At 57.1% G+C, this 27,669-nt stretch overlaps 1 protein-coding gene across 1 annotated transcript; it reads right to left on the bottom strand.

Annotated features, from left to right (window-relative positions):
• Positions 1 to 157: 157 nt before the first annotated feature.
• CSPG4 (chondroitin sulfate proteoglycan 4) lies at positions 158 to 26,264 on the bottom strand. Its single transcript, XM_014251217.2, has 10 exons — positions 26,045 to 26,264; positions 13,548 to 13,711; positions 8,986 to 12,564; positions 8,215 to 8,694; positions 7,642 to 7,818; positions 4,613 to 4,811; positions 4,308 to 4,442; positions 4,001 to 4,155; positions 3,049 to 3,232; positions 158 to 2,853 (listed from the first exon to the last, which is right to left on the bottom strand). Exons 1-10 carry the CDS (start codon positions 26,130 to 26,132, stop codon positions 962 to 964), a joined length of 7,053 nt encoding a protein of 2,350 aa, XP_014106692.2. The 5' UTR covers positions 26,133 to 26,264; the 3' UTR covers positions 158 to 961.
• Between the last annotated feature and the right edge of the window lie 1,405 nt (positions 26,265 to 27,669).

Here is a 27,669-nt window from a genome sequence, read left to right as displayed (position 1 = left end):
CTCAGCGCTCAGTTTTTCCTCTGCCCTCCCTCAGACAGTTTCTATTTAAGTTTTTAGGACTCCAGGCTGGGGAAAATTTGAGCAAGAGCCCAGAATATGGTCTATTACCTTCAAATGTCGCCCAGCAGCTTAAAACAGGGCTGGCAAAGGAGACAGCTTAGGAAAACAGTGATGCACCTCGGAAAAGGCACTTTATTCTGTTTACTTCTGCCATACTGGAGTTATACAGTGGAAAACCGTGCTGGCTCTGTTTCTCTGTTCTCTTCTTTGGTTTCACACTGCCCAGGTGAGCTCCAGCCATCCCTCCCTGCCAAGGACATTCTACCTGTTGTGCAACCCCCCCGGGCTCTGTGCAATTGGTTTCATGCAGCACACGGCAAGTAGAGAAAGAGCGAGGCGGGTATTTTTCCAAGTGGGTGGGGACTCCTAAATTCCCCTGGCGTTGGCCACAGAATATTTTCCGAGCCTCTGCTCCAGTGTCTAAGCCCTCCTAGCCCTGGGGAATTTGGGCAGCTTCATCCCCAGCCTGACTCAGCACAAGCTGCTCCTCATCCCCCCTCACCAAGAGCTGTGAAAAGCTCCCCTGTGGTGACCATGGCTTCAGAGGAGCCCCCACTAGACCAGCCTGGGTGACTCTGTGGGGGCCAGTGTCATCAGGTGCCCCCCATCACTGTGGCCTCCATCAGGTGGCCCAAATGAGCACCCAAAGTCGGCGATTCCCAGTGATGCTCAGGAATTTTGCCTGTCCCCAATTGCTTATGCAGTGTCCCCCTGCCCTGCCCAAAGGAGATGCGGGGCTACAAGGTGGGCTGGAGCAGCAGCCCCTGTGTCTCCAGGGCCCTCCTGCATCTGTGGGATACCAGCTCCCAGGGAGGAGGAGGAGAGCCGGGAGGAGGTGGCTGGTGGTGCTGCAGGAGGGGCTGGACGCCCAGGTGGCCTCGTGCCACCGCACCTGAGCCCTTCACACCCAGTACTGGTTGTTTTTCAGGGGGGGGTTGGAAGTCCGGCAGTACTGGAGGAGCTCGGGGTCTGGAGGTGCCCCTGAGGGCGGGGAAGCCGTGCCCTTGCCCTCCAGGGTGGTGACAGTCGTTAGGGGGATGTTTTGGCTGGGGTCTGTCCTCCGGAAGGTCTCATGGTCTGGCACGGCCCCGTTCTTGGCCTTGGAGGCGGGAGTGCCCTGGACGTGGTGCTTCCCCGTCTTGTTGCGCTTGTGCAGGTAGAAGAGCAGGGGCAAGATGAGGGCCAGCAGGAGGAAGATGAGGCAAATGGGGATGATGATGCTGAACATATTGGCCTCGATAAAGCTGAGGAAGGTTCCCCCCGCCCCAGGGCTGGGGCTCGTGGTGGCACTGGGGGCCAACCAGGGAGTGGGGGGCATGCCCAGCTCGCTGGCATTGGGGCTGCTCCACACCGTGCCATGGGGCACTCGGGGTGAGGGTGCCAGCGGGACCGTGAGCAGGGTGACACCATAGGATTTTGAGGCATTGTAGGGCTCGATGCTGTACTCCAGGGATGCCAGCCCTGGTGGCACACCGGCAGCCACCAGCTCAAAGACAAAGCTGTCCCTCTGCAGGGGTTGGTGAGCGTCCCCAGCATCCAGCACCTCCAGCCCCACCAGCCCTTGCTCCAGCTCGCTCTGGCTGAAGGTTTCGATCGGGGAGGTGGGCTGTCCTGGATCCCTGGATACCCTCACAAGACGGCTGGCACGGGGCGCCCTGTGGACCTTGAAGACTGGGATGCTCTTGGTGTGGTTGGCCAGCTCACTGGCATCGAGGACACTGGTGTCTAGGAGGGCTGTGGTGCCTCGGGGCCACAGACTGCCCACTCGGCTCTTCACTGCAGCACGGACAGTCACGTTCACCACCCCGGTCCTGTTTCCTGCCCGCGAAATGGCAACGAACTGGAAGTCGTCCTCAGGTGACCTGAGGTCACTGAAGGTGAATGTCACCTCCCTGCGATCCAGCTGCTTCTGTGAGAAGCCCCGTGATGGCTTTTGGTTGACTTGCACCTGTCCAAACCTGGGGTCCCTGGTGATCCTGTACAGGACATTGCCTGCCCCCTGTGGGGCGGCACCCAGCAGGTGATGGTGGGACACGAGGGCCCTGTTCAGGTCTTGGGGCACCTCCAGCAGTGCCGGGCTGGCAGTGGTGCTCAGACCAGGCAGCACCTCAATCTCCAGTGAAGTCTGGATAGGTGGGTGGGGGCCACTGGAGAGGCTCAGGACTAAGGAGCCTGGAGCACGGCTCCCAGTAGCAACAAAGACCACGTGGCCGGCATTGACATCCGCTTGGGTGAAGTGGCTGATGGGCTCCCGTGGGTTGTGTGCGCTGGCCACGTGGCCAGTGAGGGGTCTCTGGAGGACACTGTACACCATCTCCTGTGGGGACACCACTGGGTCTGCCACATCCAGGTACTCCTGTGACAAGGTGACCACGGAGCCTGATGGGACCTGCAGCACTTCTTGCTGCTTCACCACCCGCGGTGACTTGGTGCTGCTGGTCACTGTTATGTTGAATGCTTCAGAGATGACCACCCCATCCTGTGGAGGACGGACAGATTGCTGTTCCCGGGGCTGGAGCCAAGCCTTGAAACTGAAATGGTCTTTGGAGATGCTGTCCCCACCATGGGCGTACACCAAACGCCTCACTGCCAGGTCTGACTGCAGGAAAAAGGGCCGTGACTGCTCCAGAGGCACGCCGGCCACCAAGAGCTGTCCATGAGCTGGTGGCTCCGTCACCAGGAAGACAACATCATATCCAGCCCTCTCAGGGACCAGGATTTGGCTCAGGAGGTTGGAGGCATCCAACATCGAGGTGTCAATCTCAGCCTGCTGAGCCCTTGTGAGCTGCAGACCTGGAGAGAAAAGGCATAAGAATCAACTTCTGAAAGTTGGTGAGAGTTTGATGCAACGATGGAAGGAATTGGATGCAGTTTTAGATGTCTGATGTAATGTATCAGCCATGGAAAACAACAAAGTGGTGTCTTCTTCAGAGAAACAAGCCCTTCTGAAGAGCTGGTTTGTCCCATGCTTCTCCATCCTACCCTTACCTGCGTTTTTCCAAAGCTGAGTCAAGCGCTGGGGACAATTTTCCTCGAAGGAGATCAGGACAAGGAGGATGAAAGAATCTGAGATGGTCGTGGGAGTGACCACACGGAAGCGGATGGCATCTTGGGCCAGCCAGAAGGGTTTGCCTGGCATCTTGTGCTGGTAGAAAATCAGCTTGCTGTCCACCTGAAAATTAAAAAAAAATCCTTGATCAGCTCCTATCTTGACTCTAAGATGGAGCAACCAAGCTCTAATTAGGTAAGAAATGGGGATTTTTCACTAAGCGTGGCATGGTAGTGACCATGGAGAGCTCATGGTGTTTCTTTACCAGGATATGAAAAACCTGGTATAGTAGAAGGTGTCCCTGTCTGTGGTGGGGGAACAAGGTGATCTCTCTTCCAACCCAAACTATTCTGTCACTCTATGTTTCTCCCTGCAGTTAGAGACACTAGTTAGAGGCTCAGAGGAAGGGTTGAGCTTGTTCAGCATCCTCCAAGGGTAAGCATAGCACAGAGGAGCTTCCAGGGAGGATAAACTTATGTGTCTCTCAGTGATGGAATAAAATAAGACCCTTGCTGGGCCCCGCAAAATTTGTCCCCATGGGAGCCAAATTTTTTCAGAGCAGGAGTGAAAAAACCATGCTTGGCTCTTCCCTTCAGCAGCAGCCAGGCTGGCTGTCTCTGCAGCAGGGAGATGGCCTAGGAAAAGGGATTATAGCTCCCTCAGCCTCCCCCAGTGCTAAATCCACGGCTGGGGCAGCAGCTCTTAATCCCTCTTAACAGCTGTTGGCAGAGCTGAGAAAGTCACAGCAGGGCTGGAGCCTTGTGTTGCCTCCTGCCTGGGATCAGATGCCTGTGGTGGCAGTGGGCTCAGACTGGGACCCCCATGCTGTGGTGAGGGGTGATGAAGGGCTGTGTTTGGGGTTCTGAGGGGCGGGAGGAATTGAAGTCTCACCTGGGCTTGGGTGAAGTTCCTGATTTCCTCCCCCTGTGAGGTGGTCAGCCTGCCCAGGCGTGGGGCTTGCTCAATGCTGTAGTACAGAGTGGTGGAGCTGGTGGGGCTGTTGCTCACTGCCTGCAAGTTGTGGCTGGTGATGGGCTGCAGGGCACCTGGAAAACACATCCAGTATGGATTTCAACCAGTCACCTTGCCACCCACCTGCAGCCTCCGCCAGGGGCATCTCAGCAGTGCTTGGGCAAGGGTAGGAGGTCCAAGGGGGCCCCATTTGAGCTGGGAGAATGGGGAACGTGCTGGTACCCACCTGGGCAGACAGTGAGGCTCTGCTTCCTGGCCAGGCTGATGATGGGCTCTCTCTGGGCCCTGATGAGGAAGAAGTGCCCAGGAGATAGGTTCTCGCCATCCCACAGATCGAAGGCGAAGCCGCCATCCAGGGGTCCTGTGGAAAGCACAGACCTGGGCATTTTCTGGGGCCAGAGGAGATGCAGCTCCCCATTAACCTGTCAGAGTGTTGGACCAGGGATGGGGTTGGCATTCCCTGTGGTGGCACAGTGTCCCCATCACCCTGGGGTGGTGCAGGGGGCCTGAGGCACCTCAGTCCTGCCCTACCTTGGTGCACGAAGAGGATGAGGCCGTTGTCTATCTGGGCCTGAGTGAACCTCTGGACTTCAGCACCGGGCGCTGACCTCAGCACAACCTTCCCGTTGGCTGGGGGCTGGATGGAATAGGTCACCTCGTCCGCTGCGGAGTCCTCATCCTCGGCACTCAGGATGTGGGGGCTGAGAACAGCCGTGGCTCCTTCCCGCAGCTGGGGGACAGGGAGAGGCTGTAACCCCCCTGTGATACCCCTGGCACCTCTCTTCTTTTTCCCATCCCAGCTCAGCCCACTCTGCTGGGTGCCAGAGCACATCCCAGCCCAACAAGGGCGCCTTGTCTGTGTCCCGGGTGATGCCTCCATCATCTGGCCTCTTCCCAGCCCCGCGTCACCGCTGCCGTGTTTGCCAGCACGTGCCACACAGCTGGGTCTGTGCCTCTGCACGCTGTGTGCTGGAGGGCAAGGGTGCCTCAGTTTCCCCGGTTCCTGCAGCAGGGGCTGTGCCTTTGAGACCTTGCTTTGCAGGGAAGGGGTTTTAGTGGGGTGCACAAGCTGCTTCTGGGTACACGTGACCACAAGCAGCCCTGTCTCTCCCTGGCTGGGTGTTTCTCCTCGCTCCTGCTCCCATCCCGGTCCCACCACCCCCTCACAAGGCTGCAGCAAGGTCCCCTGTCCCAGAAAACCCTCCAGGAATGACAAATATGTAGCTGATTTCAGAGCCACCGACGAACTTCCCAGGACCACTTCCTCCCATCCAGTGGTGCTGACCCTCCTGTGGGATCACTGCCACCCCAAAGCCCTGGTGTGTCCCATCTGCAGCTGGAGGCAATAATTTTCCCTGCTCGTGACCCTGTGCCACATCTCCATCTTGGCAGACCACAGGGATGAACCTTGTGCTGCCAAACAGGTTCTGCCCAAACAGCCCAGAGCTGCCCTTTGCCCTTAGGATGCCTGGAAATTGTGGGGTGCGTGGATGGAGCCGTGCCATGGCTCACGTGGGATGTGCAGCATCCCACAGAATCATGAGGTTGGGATCTTGGGAATCTGCAAGACAACACCCAGGCAGGCGCTGGAGGAGGTGCTCTGCTGGCTGAGCTCTTTTCTGCTGTTTTCAGCTGGCCTAACCCAAAACATTGCTTGAGTGGGTGTGGGTGCCGAAAGAGAAACGAAATCCCTCAGCAGTCCCCACGGGATGGCAGAGGCAGGCTGGAAAACACAGCTTTGGAGAGGCAGGGTGGGGGAAGTGCTGCTGGACACAGCCAGGACAGGAGCTTCACTGTTCATGCCCTGAGTTTTTAGGGCTACTTTGTCTTCCCAGCACCCACAGCAGTTGGAATTGCAATCACAATGGGGGGCTTGGAGCCAAAGAAAATTCCCTGTGGGCAAAGCAGGGGGGGACTGGCAGCCCCAGGGCATCGCTGTCCACTGGGAAGGGACAATCAGAGTGGCTGGAGTAGCTTTGCTCCCCGCCCAGAGCCCGCGCCACGGGAGCTGACCCATTTCTCCACGCTCCTCATCCTCCCTGAATTATTAAAGCCTTCCGCCTGGCTCCTGCGCTCGCTTGCTGGGCTTATTGTGTTTGCTCAGCCTCCGTGTCGCCTCTGCTCGCGGGGAGAGCATGCAGGGAGGCGGCGGAGCAGGGCCGGGAGCGTGGCCGTGTGCTCTAGGGCGGCGGTGGAAGCGTCTCTACTGGTGGCATCCAGCCATCCCTCCTTCAGATCCAGCCCAAAACCTGCTGCTCCTTCCCAAGGGGCTCCACTTTGGTGGCTAGACCCAGCCTGTTGTCTCCCAGCCCTGCGAGGACTCGGCATCCCTGGAAACCTTTGTGCAATCCCTCTCCCGGGCCTGGCCTGACCTTTAAACACTGAAGTCATCCCCCAGCAGAGCACAAACACAGCAGGGCCAGGCCTCTCCTATCATTCCCGTTGGGGGAAGGAAGCCTTTCCCAGCTCCAGAGCTCCTCTGGGCAGCTGTGGTTACTCTTCCCAGGGTGCAAAGGGATTCCCATGGAAAGGCAGACAAGCTGCTGCCTCAGAGTTTATTTTTAGGAGGTTTTTCTGTCTTTTCACCCTTATTCTTAGCATGATGGCTGGGAGGGAGGGAAGGCCATGCTTACACTGGATGTTTGGAGTGGGGAAAAGGGGCTGGCCCGAGCCCAGCAGCCGAGGGGTCAACTTCTCCCTGAATTTTGGCCCAGGTGAGGCAGCTCTACAAAAGGGATTTGGTGGGAAACTTCCTGGGCTGGAGGGGAAAAACTGGGGCAGGCACAGAGCTGGGGCTGGGGGTACCTCCCAAACTTTGCTGGTATCCTTCAAAATGGCTGTCTCTGGGGCTAGGCAGGGCAGCCCCCTCCCCTTGGGCATCTTCTCCACAGTCCAGGCTCCCAGAACCCTTCCCAAGGCAACTGTGTGATGATCCCGATGGATAGACAGCTTTCCAGCTGCCAGCTGCAGAGATCCCGGGATAGTGACAGTAGGTGCAGGGGCGGTGGGGGGTATGGTTGTGGTTCCGTGTTTTCCACTAAATTCTTTGCTGGAATTTTGCATTAGAGACCCCGAATGGGACAGGGAGGTGTTGGAAGCAGAAGGTGGGAGTTCAGCAGCAGGTGAGACCTCTTCCCTACTGCCCTTTTCTGGGATGGACGTAAAGAGAGGTGTGAAAGCTGCCCAGATGATTGAGTAATTCCAGCCTGCGTTGGCGAAACGTGGACAAGCTACTCCCGGAGCTGCCGGGGATTATCCCTCAGCAGGGGCTGCGGAGGCGCCGCTGCCGCCGTGGCAGCGCTGGGCCCGCGGGGCGATGCTCCCACCTCGCGGCCGATCCCCGCATCAGCGGCGGGGCGGGCCGGGCACAGCTTGCTCCCCGCCTCCTCCAGAGCCTCGCCCCGTCGGGAAAACGCTCCACCTTTCCCCATTCGCCGTGGCCCGCCTCTGGGAGGCAGCCCGGCCCTGCAGAGCCCCAGCTCCCCGGAGCGAGTTAGCACGAGTGTACGGGGGTCTCCACGCTGGGCTGGCAGCCCGTCCCCGTGGTGTCCCACCCTTACCTGCAAACCGGCGTTGACCTTCAGCCGCGGCCCCTTGGTGCTGCGGGGCAGGATGGTGATGAAGAGAGTCCGGGGATGGCTCTGTCGGGATACCTCGGAGGCGTTGGCCAGGATGGTGAAACTGTCAGTCAGGGATCGGGGACCATCCTGCCTGTACTGGATCTGCTGGTTCTCCACCTGCGGGGCAAGGGCCGGGTGATTCTCCATGGAGGACACAGGCCACCGGCCCCTCTGGGGAGGGGATCGTGAACCATCCTGGGAGGAGGATGGCAACCCACCACTGGCTCAGGAGCAACCCTGCGGGGTGGATCCACAGGACAGGAGAGGGGTCTCTTTGGGAAGCAGACCTGGAGCCCAGCACGGGTGCTCTGCCTGCATCTCCACCCTGTATCCCCAGGGGCTGCAGAGCAAACCCATCACGCCCAAACGCCTCCATCCCTTCTGATGGGGAGAAGACTCCTGCAGCCTCCCCAACCTCCCAGTGTGGCTGGGGGGGTGAAGCCTGCCCCGAGCTCTCCCCAAACTCTGGGGAAAGCAGCCTGCTGGGCAGGTGGGTGCCCGTGGGTGCTATACCTCACTCCAGGTGAAGCTGTGCAGCCCGCCTTGCTCCGGCTGCTGGCTGCTCCAGAGGGTGCCAAACCGAGGGGGCTCGAGCACGCTGAACTGCATGCCGAGAGCTGGGTAGTAGGCGTTGGGAATGTGGAGGATGCTCGAGGAGATGGTGGCAGAGCCACCTCCTGGCACCGTGATGTTATGGACATCCAAGGGGACGGTGATGGGGAGCACAATCAGGCTGACCACCACTCCCTCCAGAGGGTCTGCACTGCGGGCTGTGATGTCCAGGACAAACCGGTCACGCTCCTCCTTGGGCTTGGAGTGGAGGTAAAGGACTCTGCCACTGTTGATGTCCTCCTGGGTGAAGGACTGGATGGGGTCCAGGCTGGGCTGCTCGTTCACATCCTGGCTGTGCTGAAGCATTGCCAGGAAGCCGGAGGCTGGGGGGCTGCTCACCAGGTAGACTATGTCTCGGGAAGCTATCTCTTCGTGGGTCACCTGGGAGTGTGGAGGAGACAAGGCATGAGTGGGAGGGCCAGTAACTGAAGCTGGGCTGCGCCACAGCTCACCTGCTGTGCAATCAATCCCTCAAAGCTTTGCTGTGGGATGAACTGCAAGAACCACCTTACTGAGGCCATGCCTGCAGCCCTCTTTGCCCCTGGGCAAAGCCTAACAAGAACACAAGGTCTTGGCTCTGAGCAGATGGCAGTAAAATGGAGTCCCATGGGTGGCCATCAAACCAGGGAAATCATGCAGGCATGGGGAATGATTAGAGAAGGGGATACTCACCAGTAAGTCCTCCTCCTTGATCCCAGCCGCTTCCCCCTGGAAAACATAGATCTCCTTATGGTTGACTATGCTCAGGGGGCTGGGATGGGTATCCAAGAACACGCTGATGGCCAGTGTGTCCTCCACTGCCACCTCATTTGCTTCTACAGTGAACTGGAGCTCATCCTGGGTGTTCCTGCTCCCATTGTGGTGGTAGGAGATCTCTCCTGCCAGCAGGTCCCTCTGTGAGAAGGCCATGACCGGCTGCTCCCCTCTCAGCACAGTCCCCCACCTTGGGGGGGTGGTTATCAGGAACCGTATCTCTTCATCTGACCTGATGTCCATGTTGGTCTCCAGGCTGAGGACAGAGGAGTCAATGCCCCCTTGGGTGCCCTGGTGGATGACCAGTCCAGTGTTGTTGACCACTTTGATGTAGGGGTCTGATGCCTGCACTTCCAGGAGGGCTGTGGTTTGGTGGAGGCCATCCGAGACCTGTAGCTGGATCCAGCCCCGGTCAGCCCCAGAATGGACAAAGAGGATCTTCTTCTTCCTCAAATCATCCTGTGTGAATCGATAGACCTGCTGGCTTCTGTCATCGACAGACACAATGCTGCCAAATAAGATATCCTTCCTGGTCAGCACCAGCTGCGCATCGGAGAAGCCGGAGTCCTTGTCAGTGAAGGCAATGTCGTCAGTGGTCAGCAGGTGCTGCCCGTTGCGCACCACGTTGAAGACTCTATTCACTGCCCGGACAGGGCTGTGGTCATTGACGGGTTGGATGGAGACCCTGAAAACGCCCCTCACCTCCTCAGCCTCGGACTCAGCGCTGCCCTCACCCTGCTTGATGGCTACAAAGGGGATATCATCCTCCAGTGTCTCGGAGTCATCGTGCTGGTACAGCAACCGCCGCTGGAGGATGTCGTCATTGGTGAACTCCGTGATCTCCTCTCTGGAGGCCCAACCATGGGACGCAGCCCAGGCCAGCCTCCCATGTGCTGGCCCCTCAATCACCTCGTAGACATAGTCCATGCTGTTCATGCTCTGCACAAACAAGTGATCCTTGGAGATGACGGCCTGTCCACCTTCTGGCACCGTCAGGAGCACGTTGGTCAAATTTGGTGCATCAGGGTCCCCACCGATGCTAATTCTGTAGGTATAGATGGGCGAGTGCTGCTCACCGGCGTGGACACGGAACTGGAAGAAGTCCTCGGCTTGCTGGGAGTTCCTGATGGTCACGCTGTAGCTCAGGTGGTTTCCCTGCAGGTCCTCTTCAGTAAATCCAAAGCCTTCAGTCAGCCTGTTGCCAAGCAGCTCCAGGTTTCCCTTTTTGGGAGCGTGGATGATCATGTAGTGGAAGGGAACTGGGGCAGAGTTTGGATCTTCCAACATTGCCTCCAGCTCCTTGTTGGTGATATTTCTGTGCCGCTTATTCTTCATCTGGAGGGGAGCCATGGTCCTCATCTTAATGGTGGCTCTTTTAATCCTTATGAGGAAGGTGTTGTTTGGCAAGAGCTTCTGCCCCACCTGGACTTTGAATCTCACCTTCTCCACGCTGTCTTCGAGACGATGCTCTGGGTCTGTGCTAAAATACTGGATGCGCCCTTGCTCCAGGTCTTGTTGGTAGAAGGACTCAACTTTTTTCCATTCCGCTCCCATGCTCCCTTGTTTCTGGACCTCACCGTACTTCAGAGGCTCCGTGAGGACGTACAGGATGGAGACCTGTTGTTCCACAGCGTTCGTCTCCACTGACAGGTTGGCCGTGGTGATGAGTGCGGCCCCTCCTTGGGAGAGGGAAAGGCCGGTGTTATTGAGCAGGTGGATGTCAGGATCAATGGCGAGGATCCTCAGGGTGGCAGTGGGGCTCGGGACTGTGCCATCACTCACCTGCAAGGTGAGCTGTAAGTTTGTCCCACCCTGGTGCACATAGACTACATTGCCAGCTTCCAGGTCCCTGCAGGAGAACTCTTCAATGGGCACTCCAGGGTGGAAGTCTAACTCCACGTAACCCTCCTCCATCTGCTGTCCATGCAGCTGGAATTCGAGGTCATCGCAGGATGAATCGTCATCCAGGACCTGCAGGATGTCGGTGGTCAGGTGTTTCCGTGTGTGCTTCAGGATTGTCATCTGGTTCCCACGGGGAAAGATCACCTGTGGGGCATCGTTGACAGGGTTGATCATGATGGGCAGGAGGTACACCTGCCCCTGCCGCAGGCACTCTGGGACCCCTTGCTGGGTGGTCACTGTCACCTCCAGCATCAGCTGGTCCATGGGCCCCTCGGAGCCATCGTGGATATACCTGACTTTCCTATTCACAATGTCTAACAAGGTGAACTTCCTTCTGCTCCTGGACCCAGGAATGTCCAGCTCCAGCTGGCCATGCCGGGGGTCACTGGTGATGCTGAAGAGGATTTGGGACTGACGGATGTTGGCCAGGCTCAAGTCTACCGTTGGCTGGGCGTGTTTCCACTCCAGGTAGGCCACGCCCCCTTCAGAGACGATGAGGGGGCTGACGTGCAGCAGCCTGCTGATGTTGGCAAAGGTGGGTGGGAAGCTGCTGTCGGGCCGGCATGGTTCCACCACCAGACCTGGTGCTCCCGAAAAGCCATTTGGAGGTGGGGAGGTGGATGCCTCATCCTGCTCATACACCTCCTCATAGTCCCAGTAGTGGTCCTGCTTCCCACAGCCTGCTGTGATGTCCTTTGTGATCACGGCATCCTGCAGGCTCCTCCTCTGCAGGTTTATCCGGAGGTCCTCCAGGCAGCCAACAAATGAGTGGTTGGTCATGGTCCACAATGAGATGAAAGAAAGATGGTGCTCCCTCAGCCTTTGCAAAGCTTTTTCATCCATACCTCCAATGAAGAGGTTTCCCTGAAGGTCCAGGTAGTTGTTGATGCCCCGGTTGGATGTGGATGAAGCATAGTAATCTATCAGTATCTCAAACTTGTGGATGTCTGTGTGGACTTTGACGTAGTGCTGCTGCTCGTCGCTGATGAAGACGTTGTTGTGCAGGACGATGACGCCGTTCCCCTTCTCCACAAACCCTCGTAGGCGCCCATTGGAGATCTCCAGGTAGAAGAAGTCATTCTCCAGCCCTGCGTGGTAGATGAGGGGTGCCTGAGTGATGCTCGTCGTTATCACAAACTCGATCGTTGCTTCCTGCCTTGCGTCCCAAGTGGGAAAAGCAATGTAGGAGTGTGGCCCTGGGAACCCAAAGGGGTCCTCGGGCTCTGCAGAGAACTGTGTGCTGCACCCTTCCTGGATATGGTAGAAGGTCTTGGAGCTGCCGTCAGGAGACAGATGAGAGAGGACATCCAGGCCGTTGAATGTCACCAAGTGAAGACAACCCCTGAAGGGAGGGCTGGCCTCGGCAAGGTACGGCAGGTCCAGGCTGCCTGTCCCGCCGGCAAAGAGGCCATACTGGATGTCCAGCTCCCTCGCTGGCCCTGCAACGTCTGTGGAGCTGTTGAAGAGGCCATCGACGGTCAGCATCATCCTGCCATCTTCTACCAGCAGTTCCACATTGTGCACTGCCAGGTTATTGAGCTGCAGCCCTGCCGGGGACTGCAAGGTCGCCTCCTCTGAGCCCAACTGCAGCCTGGCCTGCAGGGAAAGACACAAAATCCTCAGCTCAAGTGAGACCTCTCCACCTTCCAGTAACACCTGCTGAAGCATGGACCCACACCCAGGTCCCTCGGTTCACTCCTCCACCTCTGGATGTGCTCCTCCTTCATCCTCCCCCCCATGGGCCTGCCCTCTTTGTCCTGCTCTCTGAATTTCTCTCCTTTTTCATTCTCAGCAAACCCCAGTCTCAGGGCTAGGGTCCTCCATCTCTCAGTCCCACAACTGGGCTTTTCCTCTCCCCTCACAGAGCAGCCCTGCCAGATGCTGTCTTCTCCTCCCCTGCTCTATCTTGTTCACTACCCTCCGACCTTGCAACCTGGGCTGCTTCCAGCCCTTTCCTGGGAACTGGCAGGGGAAATAGCAGGCTTTGCTCCTCGTGGGCAGCAGCCTGGAGCCTGCCTAAGTAGAGGGTTAGCTGAGACACATGTTGGAGACTCATGGCCTGCATTAGGGACACCTCTGGCTCTTCGGCTTTGGTTTAATGTGGTTGGTAGCCCAGCCCAGGCTGCAGGAGAGGCAGGATGTGTGCCTCTGATGTTCCCTGCTCTTCTCCTTCGTGGTGGATGCCAACACCATAACCACAACAGGGAATTTTATTGCTCTGTCTTGATTGCTTCCCATGTTCCAGTTGGGAACTTCTTTCCCTGGATCCTGTTGTCTCACCTCCTCACACCTGAGGGTGCTGTGCACTGTGTCTGACCATGCAATGCACATGGGGTGCCAGTGTCACGGTGCCCCCATGACCACCCCCAGCATCACCCAGACAGTGGGTGAGTTGCTTCCCCAGATGGAGCCTGTTTCTCTGTATTTAACCAAATCTTCCAAGACTGTGTCTGCTTTCCTCTGGTACTACTGGCATTCCCTGTCAGGGGTCCTGCCAGCTGGGCTGCCCCGTCATCCTCTCACTGGATGAAAACCATGACACAGAGACCCCAGCCTGGGGAGAGGACTGGGGTGCGTACCTGCAGGCGGCCGGCTTGCAGCTGGAGCAGGAGGTGGTCGGGCTGGCCAGCAGCCAGGAAGAGCAGCCCATTCCCCTGGCTGGTGAACAGCTGCAGGTGCAGCCGCACTGTGCGCGAGGCATCTGCCAGAGGCATCTCCACGAAGCTGTCCCCAAAGAAAGAGGCTGGGGAGAGAAGAGAGAAAGGTCAGGCAGGGAAGGACACTTCCTGCAAGCCCCATCCGGGTGGGTGCTGTGATTATGGAGACTCCCAAGCTCATCCATCAGCCCTTCCCTTGTTTGCCATCTGACAGGTTGCTGGAGTCCAGCAGCCTAAAAATACCCTTAGGGCAGTCTGTTTTTCTGATTTTCCTAAAGAAATCCTCGAAGGGTTTGGGTTGGAAGGAAACTTAAAGTTCATCTAGTCCAAATCCTCTGCTATGGTCAGGGACATTTTCCACTATCCCAGGTTGCTCCAAGCCCTGTCCAACTCGGCCTTGGACACTTCCAGGGATGGGGCAGCCAGAGCTTCTCTGGGCAACTTGTGCCAGGGCCTCAGCACCTTCTGATTAAAGAAATTGTGTTTCTTCTCAGTGCTGGAGGAATAAACATGAGTGCCAGTGATCCATATGTGGATGTGAGAGTGTACGGAAACCTTGGCTCAAAGTGGGCGCCTGGAGATGTATCTGGAACGTGTTCAACACTCAATATACATCAGCCCTGGAGGACTCAGCTCAATGGCATGTGGTCATGAAATGACAGACTGTGTCACAGGGCAGAGGCAGGAGAGTGCAGGATTAAGAGTACAGGGAGTGGCGAGGCTTAATTTTAGAGCACTTTTAGTTTTTGGCTGACTCAATGCATGCATGTGCATCTCACACACGTTAAATGTGTGTGGCTGGGGTGTGCAGCCACCCATCCTGCTTGGCTCCAGCTCAGCCTGTGGCAAAACTCTGTGCTTAAGCGTAAACACTCCAGCCCTGCAAACTGGAAATGTTTGGGGAGGATAGGTCAGGGATGGGGGGCAAATGCACATTTTCAGTCCATATGTAGTCAAGACTCTGCTGGAGTTTATATGTGAAGTTTTCCTGCTGTGCTTTACTAGAGCACTTATCAGATCCACCCACTTTCCAACCTACCCTTACATTTGGAGTCCCAGATCTGTCTTGCTGAGATGTCATGGGCAAACAATAATAGGAATTTGGCTTTCAGAGTCCCAGCCCCTGATCTCTTTTGGAGGACGCAGGGGTGGACGTTGGATGCTGGCGTGAAACCAATCTTCTGCACAGTGAGGTCTGGGTATAAACACCCACATCTGCTCTTACAACTGCTTCCTTGGTTGCATTTTCCTCTTGCCCAAATTTCTGTGGGATGACCAGGGTGGGAATGGGGAATGCAGGCTTTGCTCACAGGGTGGTGCAGCAAGTGGAAAGACAACCCTGCAGGACAGCCACAGTCACTGAGGCATTTGGAAGGGGACCATCTGTAGAGGTGATGGCAAAAGTTGGTGTGGCAGGGACAGAGTTGGAGCGCTCTGTTTTAGCTTTTCACATTTTCTTCAGAGCTGAGCCCTGCAGTGCCCTGCATGGGGGAAGCTCTTCTGAGCCCTTTGGGAATGGGGAGACATCCTCATCCAGGACACCACAAAAAATAATTTTCTGCCACTGGCAGCAGAAAAAAGCGCCTCAATTTTCCCCTGTGGTCTGGGAGGATGACGTGGGTGTTGCAAGGACCATCACCCCACCCGTTCTGGACAGGGAGGAAATGGCACCATGGAAATATCTGGCCTTTGCTGTAACACTGAGCCCTTTGCCCAGCCCAGGACAAGGCTGTCAGGGTTCCTGCTCATTCCCTGGCCTTCATGCCTGCTGCTGGCATGGGGCACTTTGGCTTCCTTGTCCTCTTTAGCCCAGCCAGTGACTCAGAGGAGCTGTGCTGTTCTCTGTCCTTCCCTGACCTCCTTCCTTCCCATGGTCCCAGCAAAAGCAGCCTTGCCCACTGGCCAAGGGTGGTGGGTGCTGAGGCTCTCAGCACCGCCTTGTCCTGGGGCTTGGTGAGCAGGAGCGACGTGGCGCAGTGGAAAAGGGAATTTTGCTGTCCCTCCTTGCACAGCCACAAGCACACGTGTGTGCACATGTGGTCCCCAGTGACATCCATGTACGTTATGTGCTGGCTCCCGTCGAGGTTCCCTGTGCATGCTCCGTGCTCCAGCTCCCACCGGGATTTTACTACATTTTAGTGGCTTCCCCTAACTAAAAAAACGTTTTTCAGTTGGGTACTGAGCGGCTGCTCTCACGGGGAGGGAAAACTTGGCTGGGCTGGACCCACCAGCAGCTCCCATGCCCACCCAAGGGCTGGGCAGTGTCTTGCTGTGGGTGCTGGGGATGAGGGTTTGGGGCTGCTCCAGCAAGACCAGCTTGTTTCCAGTGTGCCAGGGGGCACTAGCTCCTGCAGCCAGCACATTCTGTCCTGCCTGCACTCTCCCAAAGCTGCCAGAAGTGTTTTTCTTCTTCTCTCATAAAATACTAATAATAAAAAGCTCCCAGAGGTGCGGATGCCTAAGGGAGTGGTGCTGTGTGTTGGGGAGGAGGAAGGACCCTTGCCCGGATCCAGGAGGTGCTGGAATTTTTCTCCAGCAGCAGATCCATGTGAGTTACTGCTGTTTGTGTTCCCAAATTCCTGCTTGATTTCAGGGCCACTCTCCTCCTCCCTCATCAGCCCAGCCAGGATGTGAATCCACTTGGCCTGTGACAATTCACTTTCACAAGGGACCTTCAGCTTCTCACCTCCATCTCCCCTCTTCCTTGCCCTCCACTTTGGAAAAGACGCAGAAAATGTGGATTTGTTTTGTTTTTTGTCAAATGCATTTTGCTCTGGAGGAGCCTCCACAGAACAGGATGCCCCATCCTGGTTCATCCCCTGGGGCAAGCAGGGACTTCCATGCACCCATCCCCATCTGTGGGCAGGCTCAGGGGAGCTCCTGGGATCATCCCATGAGGATGAGTTCCCATGCCTCTGAAGCACCTATCTCAAGTGATCTAAGGATGCCATGACCATACCAAAGGAGTGTTGTACCCCTCATCCCTGGATGCAGATGGCCAAGGTGGACCCTCCTCTCCTGTCACAGGGAGCAACAGATCCCCGCGTCCTGGCCATGGGTTGGACACCCCGGATGTCCCACTCACCCCAGATAAAAACAATTGACATTCCCAGCTTGCTTCGTCCCACAGGAAATCACCATCCTGCCTTGCCAAGCCGATTGAAAGTCGTTGACGAGGCGAGAGGAGCCTCCGTCACAGTTTCCGAGCAGCCAGCCAGCAGCCAGCAGATTATAGACTGCAGTGTCACTTGGGTTTGGGGTTTTTTTCTTTTGCATTGACAAAAACAAGGAGATGAGCCAAAAGCTCTAAGGAGGGGTGTGGGAGTGAGGCCCCGGGTGCGCTGGGCTGCTCGTGGGGCCGGCGAACAAGCGAGGGCTGTGTGTGAGCCCCGGCCGCCGGACACGCGCCGCTCCAGGACGCTTTGGCCCTCTTCCCCTGCTCCTCCAGCTCAAAACACGGCTGCTTTGGCCTCTCCAGTTGCTGGGTTTTTTTTTTTTTGTGTGTGTTCTGGGAATTTTCTGGCTGGGGGAGCAGAGCCTGGGGGGATCCCCATCCGCTCAAGGGGCTTTGGGCCGGGGGCTCTCCGAGCGCTTGAGGCTCAGCAAGGCTCCTTTGGGCTCTCCTTTGTGTTTTAACAGAGAGCTCAGAACAAAAACTTCTCCCACCTCCTTCCCAGCACGTAGGAGGTTGAAGGAGCCAACTCCAGGCCCAGGCAAAGGGGAAGTACTCGGAAAGCTCAGCTCATAGAGAACCAGCACTGGACACGAAGGGTTTTTGGAGCAGGGAGATGTCTCCTGGGTGTGTGGGAGGACATGTGGGTGGGAGATGCTTTGAAGGCTCCTACCCCAGCGTGGGGCATCCCCAGCGCCAGCACAGGCCAGCCAGCCGCATTCTGGGTGTGCAGGAGGAGATGCACGGCATGTCTGGGGTACAAGCGAGCCCCTGAGGGGCTGCAGGGGCTCCCATTGCTCTGGCCCAGGAGGACGCTGAGGCTGAGGGGGAAGGAGCGGAGCAAACCCTGCCCGGGGATAGGGGTGTGGAGCCGGGGAGGGGCTGGATGCTCAACAAGGCTCCATTCAGGCTGCGGTGGGGCAGGTGGGGGCCAGGGCCGGTGGCCGGCTGTGTTTGCAGGGAGGGACCTGGAATTCATTAAAACAGCTCTTTAATGACCGCAGCGGGTGCCAGGAGAGCCCCGTGCAGACACACGCGCCCCCCTGAAAGACTCCCTGTGTTCGCAGCCGCTTCCCACCCCGGCCACACCGCTTTTCCGACGGTGGAAAAACAGCCGGGGAGTGAATGCTCCTTGTTGCCCGAACAGCCCCGGGCTTGTGCGGCCGCTGGTGCAGCCCAGGCCGCCGGCTGCCTCCTTCCTTTCCTGCCCACCTGTGCCAACAAGCGGCCCCCGTGCCGGTGCTGTGCCTGCTGCTGCTGGGGTGCTGCTGGGCCGCCCCAAGGACAGCCAGCTGCATTCCTTCTCTTCTCGGGAGCTGCTTTTGAGGCCCTCTGAGTTGTTTGGGGTTGTTTTTGTTTTTGTTTTTAATTTAAGGTAGTGAAGTGACCCGTTGCCAGCCCCATTGTGCGGAACCCCCACCCGCTGTGTGAACACTGGAGGGGTTGGGGGATGTGAACACTGGAGAGTCGGGGGGATGTGAACATGGGAAGGGTTCAGGGGATGAAAATACTGGAGGGGTTCAGAGGGATGCCAACAGCAGAGAGGCTGGGTGATGTGAACGTCAGAGGGGTTCAGGGAGATGCAAACACTGGAGAGGTTCGGGAGTGGCTGCCCAGCCCTGGGGATGCTGCTCAGCAGCTTGATCCCCTCCTGTTCCCCCCAAAGTGTGTGCATGAGGCTCCCGTCCCACTCCCAGCACAGGCAGGGTGGGCAGGACCAGCACACTGGGTGGTCCTGGGGGTTCAGGCTCCTTTGGCCCCAGCCTGGCTCTCTGATGCCCAGTGGGACCTGTAGCCCCCCGGAGCTGGGGCTGCCCCTGTCCCCACACAGGGTGGAGGAGCCACGGGAGGAAGGGATCCAAGGGGCTTTTGGAGAAAGGCTTCATTATGTTCCACATTCCCTTCGTTTTACGGTGTGGTTTTATTTATGGCCAGGGAAGGAAATGAGCAGCTTGCAAGCAGGTTTAAGGCAAACACAGTAGCCCTTGGCTTTGGCTGGGGCTTTGCTGGGGAGGGGAGGGTGTGCCGGGGGGACAAATGGGGGGCTGCTGCCATCAGATATGCCCCGAGACCAGAGCTGAGCACCCATCTGGGTCTCCACAGCAAAAGAATCCCAGTGCAATGAGGATGAGCTGGGTTTAGTCTGCAGCAAGAGCGTTCAAACCCAGTGGGGACCTTGGGATCACACCACAGTCCCCTCGTGCCTGCCCCAGGAAAGCTTGGGGCTCTGTCTCAAGAGTTATGGGATGGGCATGGTCATGGGCACAGATCCATCCCTGCTGTGATAGCTCCTGGCATGCAGGAGGACTTTTTCTTTTATCCCCAGTCCCAGTGATTCCAGTGACTGCTGCTCCCACATCCTGAGCAAGGGCTGTGTGTGCTTTTCCAACCCCAGCAATGGGAATGAGTGCTCTGGTTCTCACCTCCCACCCTCCATCTGGCCCTCCCTCACTGCGGGGCTCCCAGGGGCCGGCACTTTCCAGGAGTGCTGGCCAGCAGAGATTGCTGGAAAGCAGCACCCACAAAACCACCAGAAAAGCCGTGGCTGGTCACCTTCCCAGGTGTGCCGACCACCACAAGTGCCATCATCCTTGTTTTGGGCATGGGAGGAGAGTCCTGGCCAGGGGTGCTTTGCTTCTCCCCCATCCCACCCCGGTGGCCTCTGGCTGCACCACATCTCTTTGAACCCCTCCCCCTGTGTTTATTCATCCAGTTCCTCTCCCCCGTTCCCTGGCCAGATGCTCTCCGCTCGCCTTCCCCAGCCTCCTGCCTGACAGCTTTGGGGAAAAACAGCCTTTTTACAGCCCACGGACTCTGGGGTCAGGGGAAGACAGGAAAACATGCCCCCTGCTAATTCTGTGCTGTCTGGGAGGGGGCTGGTTGTACCCTCCCATGTCCTGCCAGTCCCCAACCCCCTGGCCAGCACCTGTGCCTGCTGCTGCCCACCTCCCCAGCCCTTATGGAGCAGCATTAGGAGCTGAGGTAGCTGGAGGCCATAAAGCAGGGTCCAGGAAGCTTGGCTAGAGCTCCAGAGCTCCATCGCTTATCCGGCATGGTTTTACGATGATTCAAGCACAGCCCTAAAGCTGATGGTATTTCCTGAGCTCTCCTGCTCGGCCAGATGCAGAGCCATGGAGGGGAGGGCAAGGAGCTGGGAGCCAGTCTGAAGCCCCCCACAAGGGTCCCAGTGCTTTTGGGAAGAGCTGGGGGGATGCGGCCCCAGAGCAAGCGGCCCCAAAGTCTGGCATGAGCAGGAGCAGGGATGAGGAGCTTTTAATGATGTGTGGCTCAATGGCTCCGGAGGGACTTCAGGAATAAGCCCAAGCTGGAAGCAGTGTTTGGAGTGTTTGCCCTGGGAAGTGAAGCGGGGGGAGAAAGTGGGAGGATTTGGGGAAGCGGGAGGCTCAATGGGGCTTTTGTGCCGTCCCCTGCAGCGTGACTCAGGCTCACTCAGGCTCGCTCAGGCTCCTGCTGCCAGGAGAAGTTGGCCTGGAAATATTGTATCAGCCCCAGAGGACGTGGTTTCCAAACCATTTGAAGACGGGTTTTGTTCTATTTTTTTCTTTCTGTTTCTCTCTCTCCCAAGCCCTCTTCCCCTGTCTCGCAGGCTGGCAGGTTTTCCAGCTCCACCCTGCACATCCTGGCACCCGCTGCCACTGCGTTCCCTGCCCCAGCTGCTTCCCAGCCAGTGAAGGAAAAGCTTGCAGAGCTGCAGAAGGGCATATGGTGGCACACGAGGGGACAATCCCAGCCAGCCCCGTGCTGGGGGATCTTGGAATGGGGCACTTGGGTGCACATCCCACCTGCGGATCCCCGAATCCCATCCCTGCCTGTCCAACAGAGCCAGGGCCTGTTCCCAAGCTCATGCCCAGAGCCGGTGAGGGGAAGGAGCTGTCGGGGGGGATTGGAGGAGCCAGGCCAGAGGATGCTCACAGACATGCCTGGAACGGCTCGGTGTTACCGGAGAGATCCTCGCCTGGTGTCAACAAACAGCTGCCGGAGAGGGGCCCGGCTCCAGCCGCCGGGCTCTGATGTTTCCCAGCCTCACTGGTGTCAAGTGGCTCCTGACGTGCCAGGATAGGGGGAGTTATCAGCCAAAACCGTGGGGGAAGAATGAACACGAGCGGGAGGGTTGAAAACTTGCCAGAAGATACCTGCTTGCCTTCATTGCAGCACCCAGTGCTCAGGGATGGGGAAATGTTTCAACAGAGGTGGTAAAACGTGCAAATGCTGTGTAAAACGTGTACATTGGGGTGATTCAGCTTTAGTTGTGCTGGTAAGACAGCGCCCACAGCACCCTGCACTTCACAGGGCACCATGAGGTGTTTTGACCTGAGGGCCAGGATGGCCTTTTGATGATGCTGGGTGCTGCGAGGGGCAGAGAAAAGTGTCTCCACGGACAGAGATGGGGGTTTGCAGTGTGGGTGGGGGAAAGAGAGGATATTTTTTGCTCCTCTGGGGTTGACATGCTAAACTGTCTGCAAAGAAAATTAGCATTTTCTTTTTTTCCCCCTCTTTCTAGAGCTGAAAGCTCCTCTCCTCTCCTCTCCTCTCCTCTCCTCTCCTCTCCTCTCCTCTCCTCTCCTCTCCTCTCCTCTCCTCTCCTCTCCTCTCCTCTCCTCTCCTCTCCTCTCCTCTCCTCTCCTCTCCTCTCCTCTCCTCTCCTCTCCTCTCCTCTCCTCTCCTCTCCTCTCCTCTCCTCTCCTCTCCTCTCCTCTCCTCTCCTCTCCTCTCCTCTCCTCTCCTCCTCCCCCTCCCCACTCCTGCTATCCCCTGACTTTTCCATCCATGAGAAACATCCTCTGGGGTGATGTTTATCGAGAAAATAAATGCCTGCTCTATTTGTAGCTGGGGGTGGAGGCACGGCTGGCGGGGGGAGGCTGTGGGGGTGTGGAAGCGGGTGCTCACATCCCCTCCCAGGGCTTTCTCAGCCACATCTACCTCGGGCCGAGACTTCCCTCTCTTCTCCCAAGCTCCCAGAGGAAATGACCCTGGTGGGCTCAGAAATTTCTGTGGGATGGGATGCTGAAAACCTTGAAGCCCTTCTGAAGCCCAGCCAGAGGCTGGGAAAGGGAAATTCCTACTGCTGCCCCTCTTTCTGCCAGTGTTGCAGCAAGCCAGGGGTATGAGGTGGTTGAGGATGGGGAGCACCCATCAACACAGCTGGGGATGGCACCACAAGCAGCTGATGACTCCAAACCCTCCCTCCCTCGCCTGCCTGCGGCAAAGAGGAGAAACAACTTCCAGAAAGCCAAGTCTTGGTCAAAAGTAGCAGCAGGGATTCACAGGGCCATCCCAAGCTGACTCACAGCTCACGGCAGCTCCTTCCCCAGCCAGTGAGTCACGGCCATGGATGAATTTGCTTCTCCATCTCCTTGTCTGGGGGGCACATGACGGGCCCGGCCACCTCCAAACCGTGCTGTTTGCCCCATGACTTTCTCCACTCCCAGCAATTTTTGGCAGTGCCCGTCCTGCTCCGGGCTGCTTTCTGTCTGAGCGGCTGTCAGGCAGCCAAGCGCAGCCCTTGGGCACAGGGCAGCTCCCAGAGGTGCTGCCCGGAGCCACTCGCAACGGGCGACACACCCCAGGGAAAAAGGATGGAAAATTGGAATTTATCACCCTCTGGGATCCACAACTCAGGGCATAAACATCTCCCACCCCACCCTGATGACAGTTGAGAGGCCCTGTTTGGTCTGGCCTGAGGATAAACCACTGGTAATGTGTGACAAATCGGGCAGCAAACCTGCATTGTCCCCATCCTGGCGTTGGGAAGAGCTACAGCGGTCCTGCTCCTAAGGATTTGAGCCTGGCTTTGCAGAGTCCAGTGCTGCCCTGACTCTCAGCTCTGCTTGGAGAAGCAAAGGCTTGGTGAAAGGTTCTCTGACTTCATAGAATGTGTTTGGAATATTCTTTATAGAATGTTTATATGATGTATATATTCTTTATATACATATATGTATATATTCTTTATAGAATGTATCTATGATATTCTATCAATACAACAGACTAATAATTATCCTCATATAAAAATATCTATCAATATTCTGCTATATTGGTCAATACAACATTAAAACTCGACCTCCCTTTTTCTGATCTATTTATCTGGTCTGAGGGGTGTCAGATCCCTGTGCAGCATGGCACTGTCCAACCCAACACAGGGCACGATGGGGACAACTCAGGGAAGGGCTGGTTTCGGGATGGGGGAGCTCTGATGGACACCTTCATCTCTCTGTGTCTCCAGGGGATTTGGGGCTGGTGGCAAACGAGGCTTGGGAAGCCCAGGTGAGAGCTGGGAAGGGCACAGGAGTTTCTAGGAACCTCACCTGGGGGTGATGCTCACAGTCGAGGGAAGCTGGCTTCCCAGAAAGGAGCCAAACCGAGCCCAGCACCTGGAAAGGGCCTCGGGAGCAGCCCCGGGGAGCCGAGGCTGGGCTGAGCCAACGCCTGTTGCGAACAGTCTGTGCTTTGAGCTTTATTTAGGCACGCAGATTCCCTCCCGCCTCCCAGGCCCTGCTCCTGTCCAGCCTTCAACCTGACGTGAGCTCCTCGGGGGGAGCTTAACCCTGTCCTGCAATCCTGCAGGAATGCGCTTATTATATATTTGCCCACAGCCCTCTGTTGCTAAATATGAGTGAGACAGGAATATTCCTCCCCGATTCCCACGATACCAGTTTGCATTCTCCCCCTTTTCAGCATTTTTCCTGTTCTTTCCCATCAGCTGGAAACTTTTCCAGCTGCTTTGAGCTATGACCTTAAAACATGTGGCGCGATCATAAAAAAGAAAGTTTGAATAAATCGGTCAGATTTCCAAAAGTGGAGGAAAGGAAGAGCTGAGGTGGCTCAGTGGAGCTGAGGAGCCTGGAGAAAGCAGAAGGGGTCCTGGATGGATACCCCAGGGCAGACACTGTTCCCAATCCATGGCCAGGTATCCTGGACAAGCCACTATCCCACTTGCCTCCCCAGGACCCCATCGCTGCTTCTGGGGTCCCCCAACTTCCAAAGTCCCTAAACTTTGGAGGGTGTCACATTTTTGTCACCCACTTGCTGAAATCTTGGGGTGAATGGTGCTCACGGGGAGTCTACACATCCAATTCTCTCTTCCCCCCTCATTCCAAACCTCCAGTAACAGGGATTTTGGGAAGGGGGAGCCCAGCCTGTGGGTGACCTCTCTGGGAACCGTAGGGGAGCCAGGCTGTCGAAAAACAGTTTACTAAAGCTTCACACTCTGATGTCAAGAGGACAAGTTTTATGAGTGTATTTTCTTTTTGTTATAATCCTGTATTTGATGAAGTGCATGATGACTTTTCCCATGCTGGGCTTGGCAAGAAGCCCTGGGTTCCTGAACCTGAGCTTGGAGGGAACACAAAACACCCCCAAAGCCCTCAGCCCCATGCTCAGCATACTGCTCGTGGCTCTCCCTGATGGAGACACGGGGATGTCCCACAGTGGGCAGCCCATGGGAGTGCTGCTGGTCTCAGCAGGGATGTTCTCAACTTCAGGGAGCCTGTGGGAAGCTGCTACCCAGACCCAGGTTCACAGCTGTCACCTCTGTTTCAGCCCAGTGCAGAAACAGTCCCCAGTATTGAAAAACGGGTGTAAACCCCCTTTTCTTGCCCAGCCCCACGTGTTGATGCCAGGGAGATGCCCATGGATCCCCAGAGCCGTGTTACAGCCATGGGGGGAGGCTGGGGTTGTTGGTAGATGTCAGTGAAAGCCATGGGGGTTTCAGGGATTTTTTGGGGGTTTCTCCAGCCCATTCACCATGAAAGAGTTTGGCACTGCCAGGGCAGCCCTCAGACCCACGTGGGGAAATCCCATCCCAGGATGGAAAGGCCAGGGCTGGGAGGAAGGAGACCACTCTGTTCATTAACAAAAGGGATTTTTTTCCACTCAGCTTGCCAGGCACCCTCCTCTTTTGGCACATGACAAAAAATAGTAATAACGAGTCCTAAGGTAATGAAGGAGCGTGTCCCAGAGGCCACCTGCTCTCTGGGAGGGAACAGGGACAACAAGAGACCAACAGCAGCCCTGCAGGTGCTGAGGGCCACAAGGCTGGGCTCTGGGATCATCCTTCTCCCTGCACTGACACAGGCTGGGATGCAGAAGATGGCTGGGAAGCAAAAGATTGGAGGTTTTCAGTAATTCCCTTAGGAATTGCTGGGAGCAAGCTCCTGCCTCACTGCTGGTCAGAGTCCTGGTCTCTGGGGGGAAGTTTGGGGAAGAGAAACTGCTCAGTGAAATGATATATTATTTTTTGGGTGAGTTAGGAACATAAAAGTGCTTTTTAATTTCCCTTAATTTCAAAGCTGCAGATGCTGCAGATGCAGTGCAGTGCCCAGTCAGATCCCAGGCACAGCCGGGAGGGTCAGACCTGTCCCAGTGGAACGAGACCTCTGTCCAGACCCACAGAGCCTGCTGAGGATCAGAGCACGGCAGCTCTGAGCATCACGGAGCAGGGGAGGGAGCAGGGCTGTGGGACGGCTGTCAGGATGCTGAGGCTGGACACACATCTGTGTCAAGAGCTGGGTGGGCAAACCCTCCTGCTTCATGGGGAAAACCGGGTATAAATCTCCACTTGTGTCTCACTGGAACTGCTGAGCCCTGTGGCACCACGGGGGGACCCTCAGCCCCAGCCGGTCCCCGGTGCTCTGTCACCCCAGGGGTGTCCCGAGCCCTTCTGGGGCTGTGCTGGTGGGAGAGGGGAGCCGCTGACCCCTCGCCGCAGGCACCCAGCGCTCAGGGCAGCCGGGCGGGGTAACTCACACCCGGCAGCCGCCCCAGCCCCGGCCGTCCTGCCGAGGATGAAGAGGGGCTGCCCTCGCAGGCGGTTCCCGTGGCAAGGCCAAACATGGGCAGGGAGGGCTGGCGAGCTCCCTGCGCACGGCGCCGGGCTCGGCGGGACAGAGACCGTGCCTTTCCCCCGCCGGCTGCCCCTGGAGCCGGGGAGCTGCTCCGAGCCTCGCCCCACAGAGCAGCACATTGCGGGAAAGCACGCAGCGAGGTACCCAGCACCCTGCGAGCCTCGCTGGGGGAGCCGCTCCCCTCCCACCCTCGGCTTCCCCCGAACGCCCTGCCCCAAAACGCAGCGCTCCTGCCGGCTTGGCCACAGCAGCCCGCGGCCCGGGGAGGGACAGCTCGCACCCGCGGGTCACCCACGTCCACACCGCTCCCCGGTGGTTCCCCGGCTCTCCCAGGAGGATTGTCCAGCTGGATTTCCCCCCCTTCACTCTCGGTGGGCAGGACTCACCTCCGGCCGGGGGTCCGGCGCTGAGGAGCTGGGGGTGCCCGGCCAGCAGCAGCAGCAGCAGCGGGGCGATGCCAGCTCGGGTACCCATCGTGTCCCCGGGGCTGGAGCAGCGAGGAGAGCTCCGGGACCTCGGCCGGCTCCTGCTTCCAGGGCTCCTGCTACTACTATATTTAATAAAGCGGAGCGAGGGAGGGATCTGTAACTTCTCCCGCCTGTCAGAAAGGAGAAATTCGCTCAGATTACAAACCAAATTTTCTCTCTTAAAGGGCTAGAGGCTCTCGCCACCCACAGCCGCTCCTGAAAGCAGCCTTGTCCCCGCCGGGCGAGGAGAGGGAGGAGCGGGGAAAGAGCCCGACGTGGGGTGCGAGGGGCGGCTCCGGAGGCACCGCCTGCTCCTGCCTAAGCAGGATGCCACAGAATCCCAAAATATTCTGGGTTGGAAGCGACCCGCGAGGATCATGGAATCCAACTGTTAAGTGAATGGCCCGTGCAGGGACCAAAGCTTGGTGTTATTAGCACGATGCTCTAACCAACTGGGCTAATCTCTGGAGGTCCCTTGGGCACTTGTGGGGGAGCAAAGCCAGTTCCTGGTGTCCACACAGACCTAAATCGGTGACTCGGTCCCAAAGCTGCCGTTACCCACCCCTGGCCGTATTCCTGAAGTGACCCTGCAAACCTCACACCCCTCTCAGCTGGCCATCAGGATGACCTTTGGCCCTCAGGGCTCACAGCACTCCAACAACACTGGGAAAAAGAGCTTTCCATTTCTTCTGGTGCAAAGCTGATCCGGGACAAGCCGTGAGCCAGCATCCCACCCAACCTGCTCCTTGCTCATGTCCCATCTTTCCAACCCTTTCCAATGGTGCTCCCATCCTCCTCCTTGGCTCTTGTGCAGCACACCCCTCCTTCCTCACAGATGTCTGGATTTCAGGCCCTTTTCCCCCCGTGCCATGTTTGGCTGATGGATTACATGTGGCTTGTTTCCTGCTAGGTTAATTCTAACCCCTCTAGGGCCCTCGGTGTGACTTTGCTGTCTTTGGCAGCATTTGCAACACCTTCCAGCATACAGTCATCTGCAAACATAATTAATTTGTTGTTTACTTTTGCTTTCAGATCATTAATAAAGACATTAAATAAACCTGAGATGTGCTGTTTTTTCAGTAACTTTTTCTGAGTAATTGCCAGGGGCTCAGTAAGTTCATTAGTTAATTCTGTTTAGTCTGGGGGTTTCATATTAGCCAGGCTGGCTGATTTGTACAGATTCAATTTTGCAAAGTATTCCCTTTCCTGCTCTTTATCTTGGGGTCCACCAAGGACTCTGGGAGGCTTTTCTCTCTGTCTGTCCCCAGCAGACCCTCTCCTTGCCCATTTTAGGGACTGATGAGGGAAGAGGGAGTGCAGGGCTTTAGCCTTCAGGGTGGAGCTCCATCTCTACTGTTCCCATCATGTCATGGGCAACAGGTGGACTGAACACATCCATTCCTCTCCCACCTGCCAGGACCATCTCCAACCCACCAGAACCACCTCCAACTCACCAGGACAATCCCCAAATCACCACGATTACCTCCAACCCACCAACAGGCATCCCTGGCTTTACTTCAGGTTCTCTGTCCTCAGGTTTGCTT

This window comes from Pseudopodoces humilis, chromosome 16 (assembly GCF_049639895.1).
Source record: "Pseudopodoces humilis isolate 2021_Gansu_Grassland_sample_001 chromosome 16, ASM4963989v1, whole genome shotgun sequence".
Classification (NCBI taxonomy): domain Eukaryota; kingdom Metazoa; phylum Chordata; class Aves; order Passeriformes; family Paridae; genus Pseudopodoces; species Pseudopodoces humilis.
Note: the sequence above shows the minus strand (reverse complement) of the source record. Positions and strands in the feature narration are given on the sequence as shown.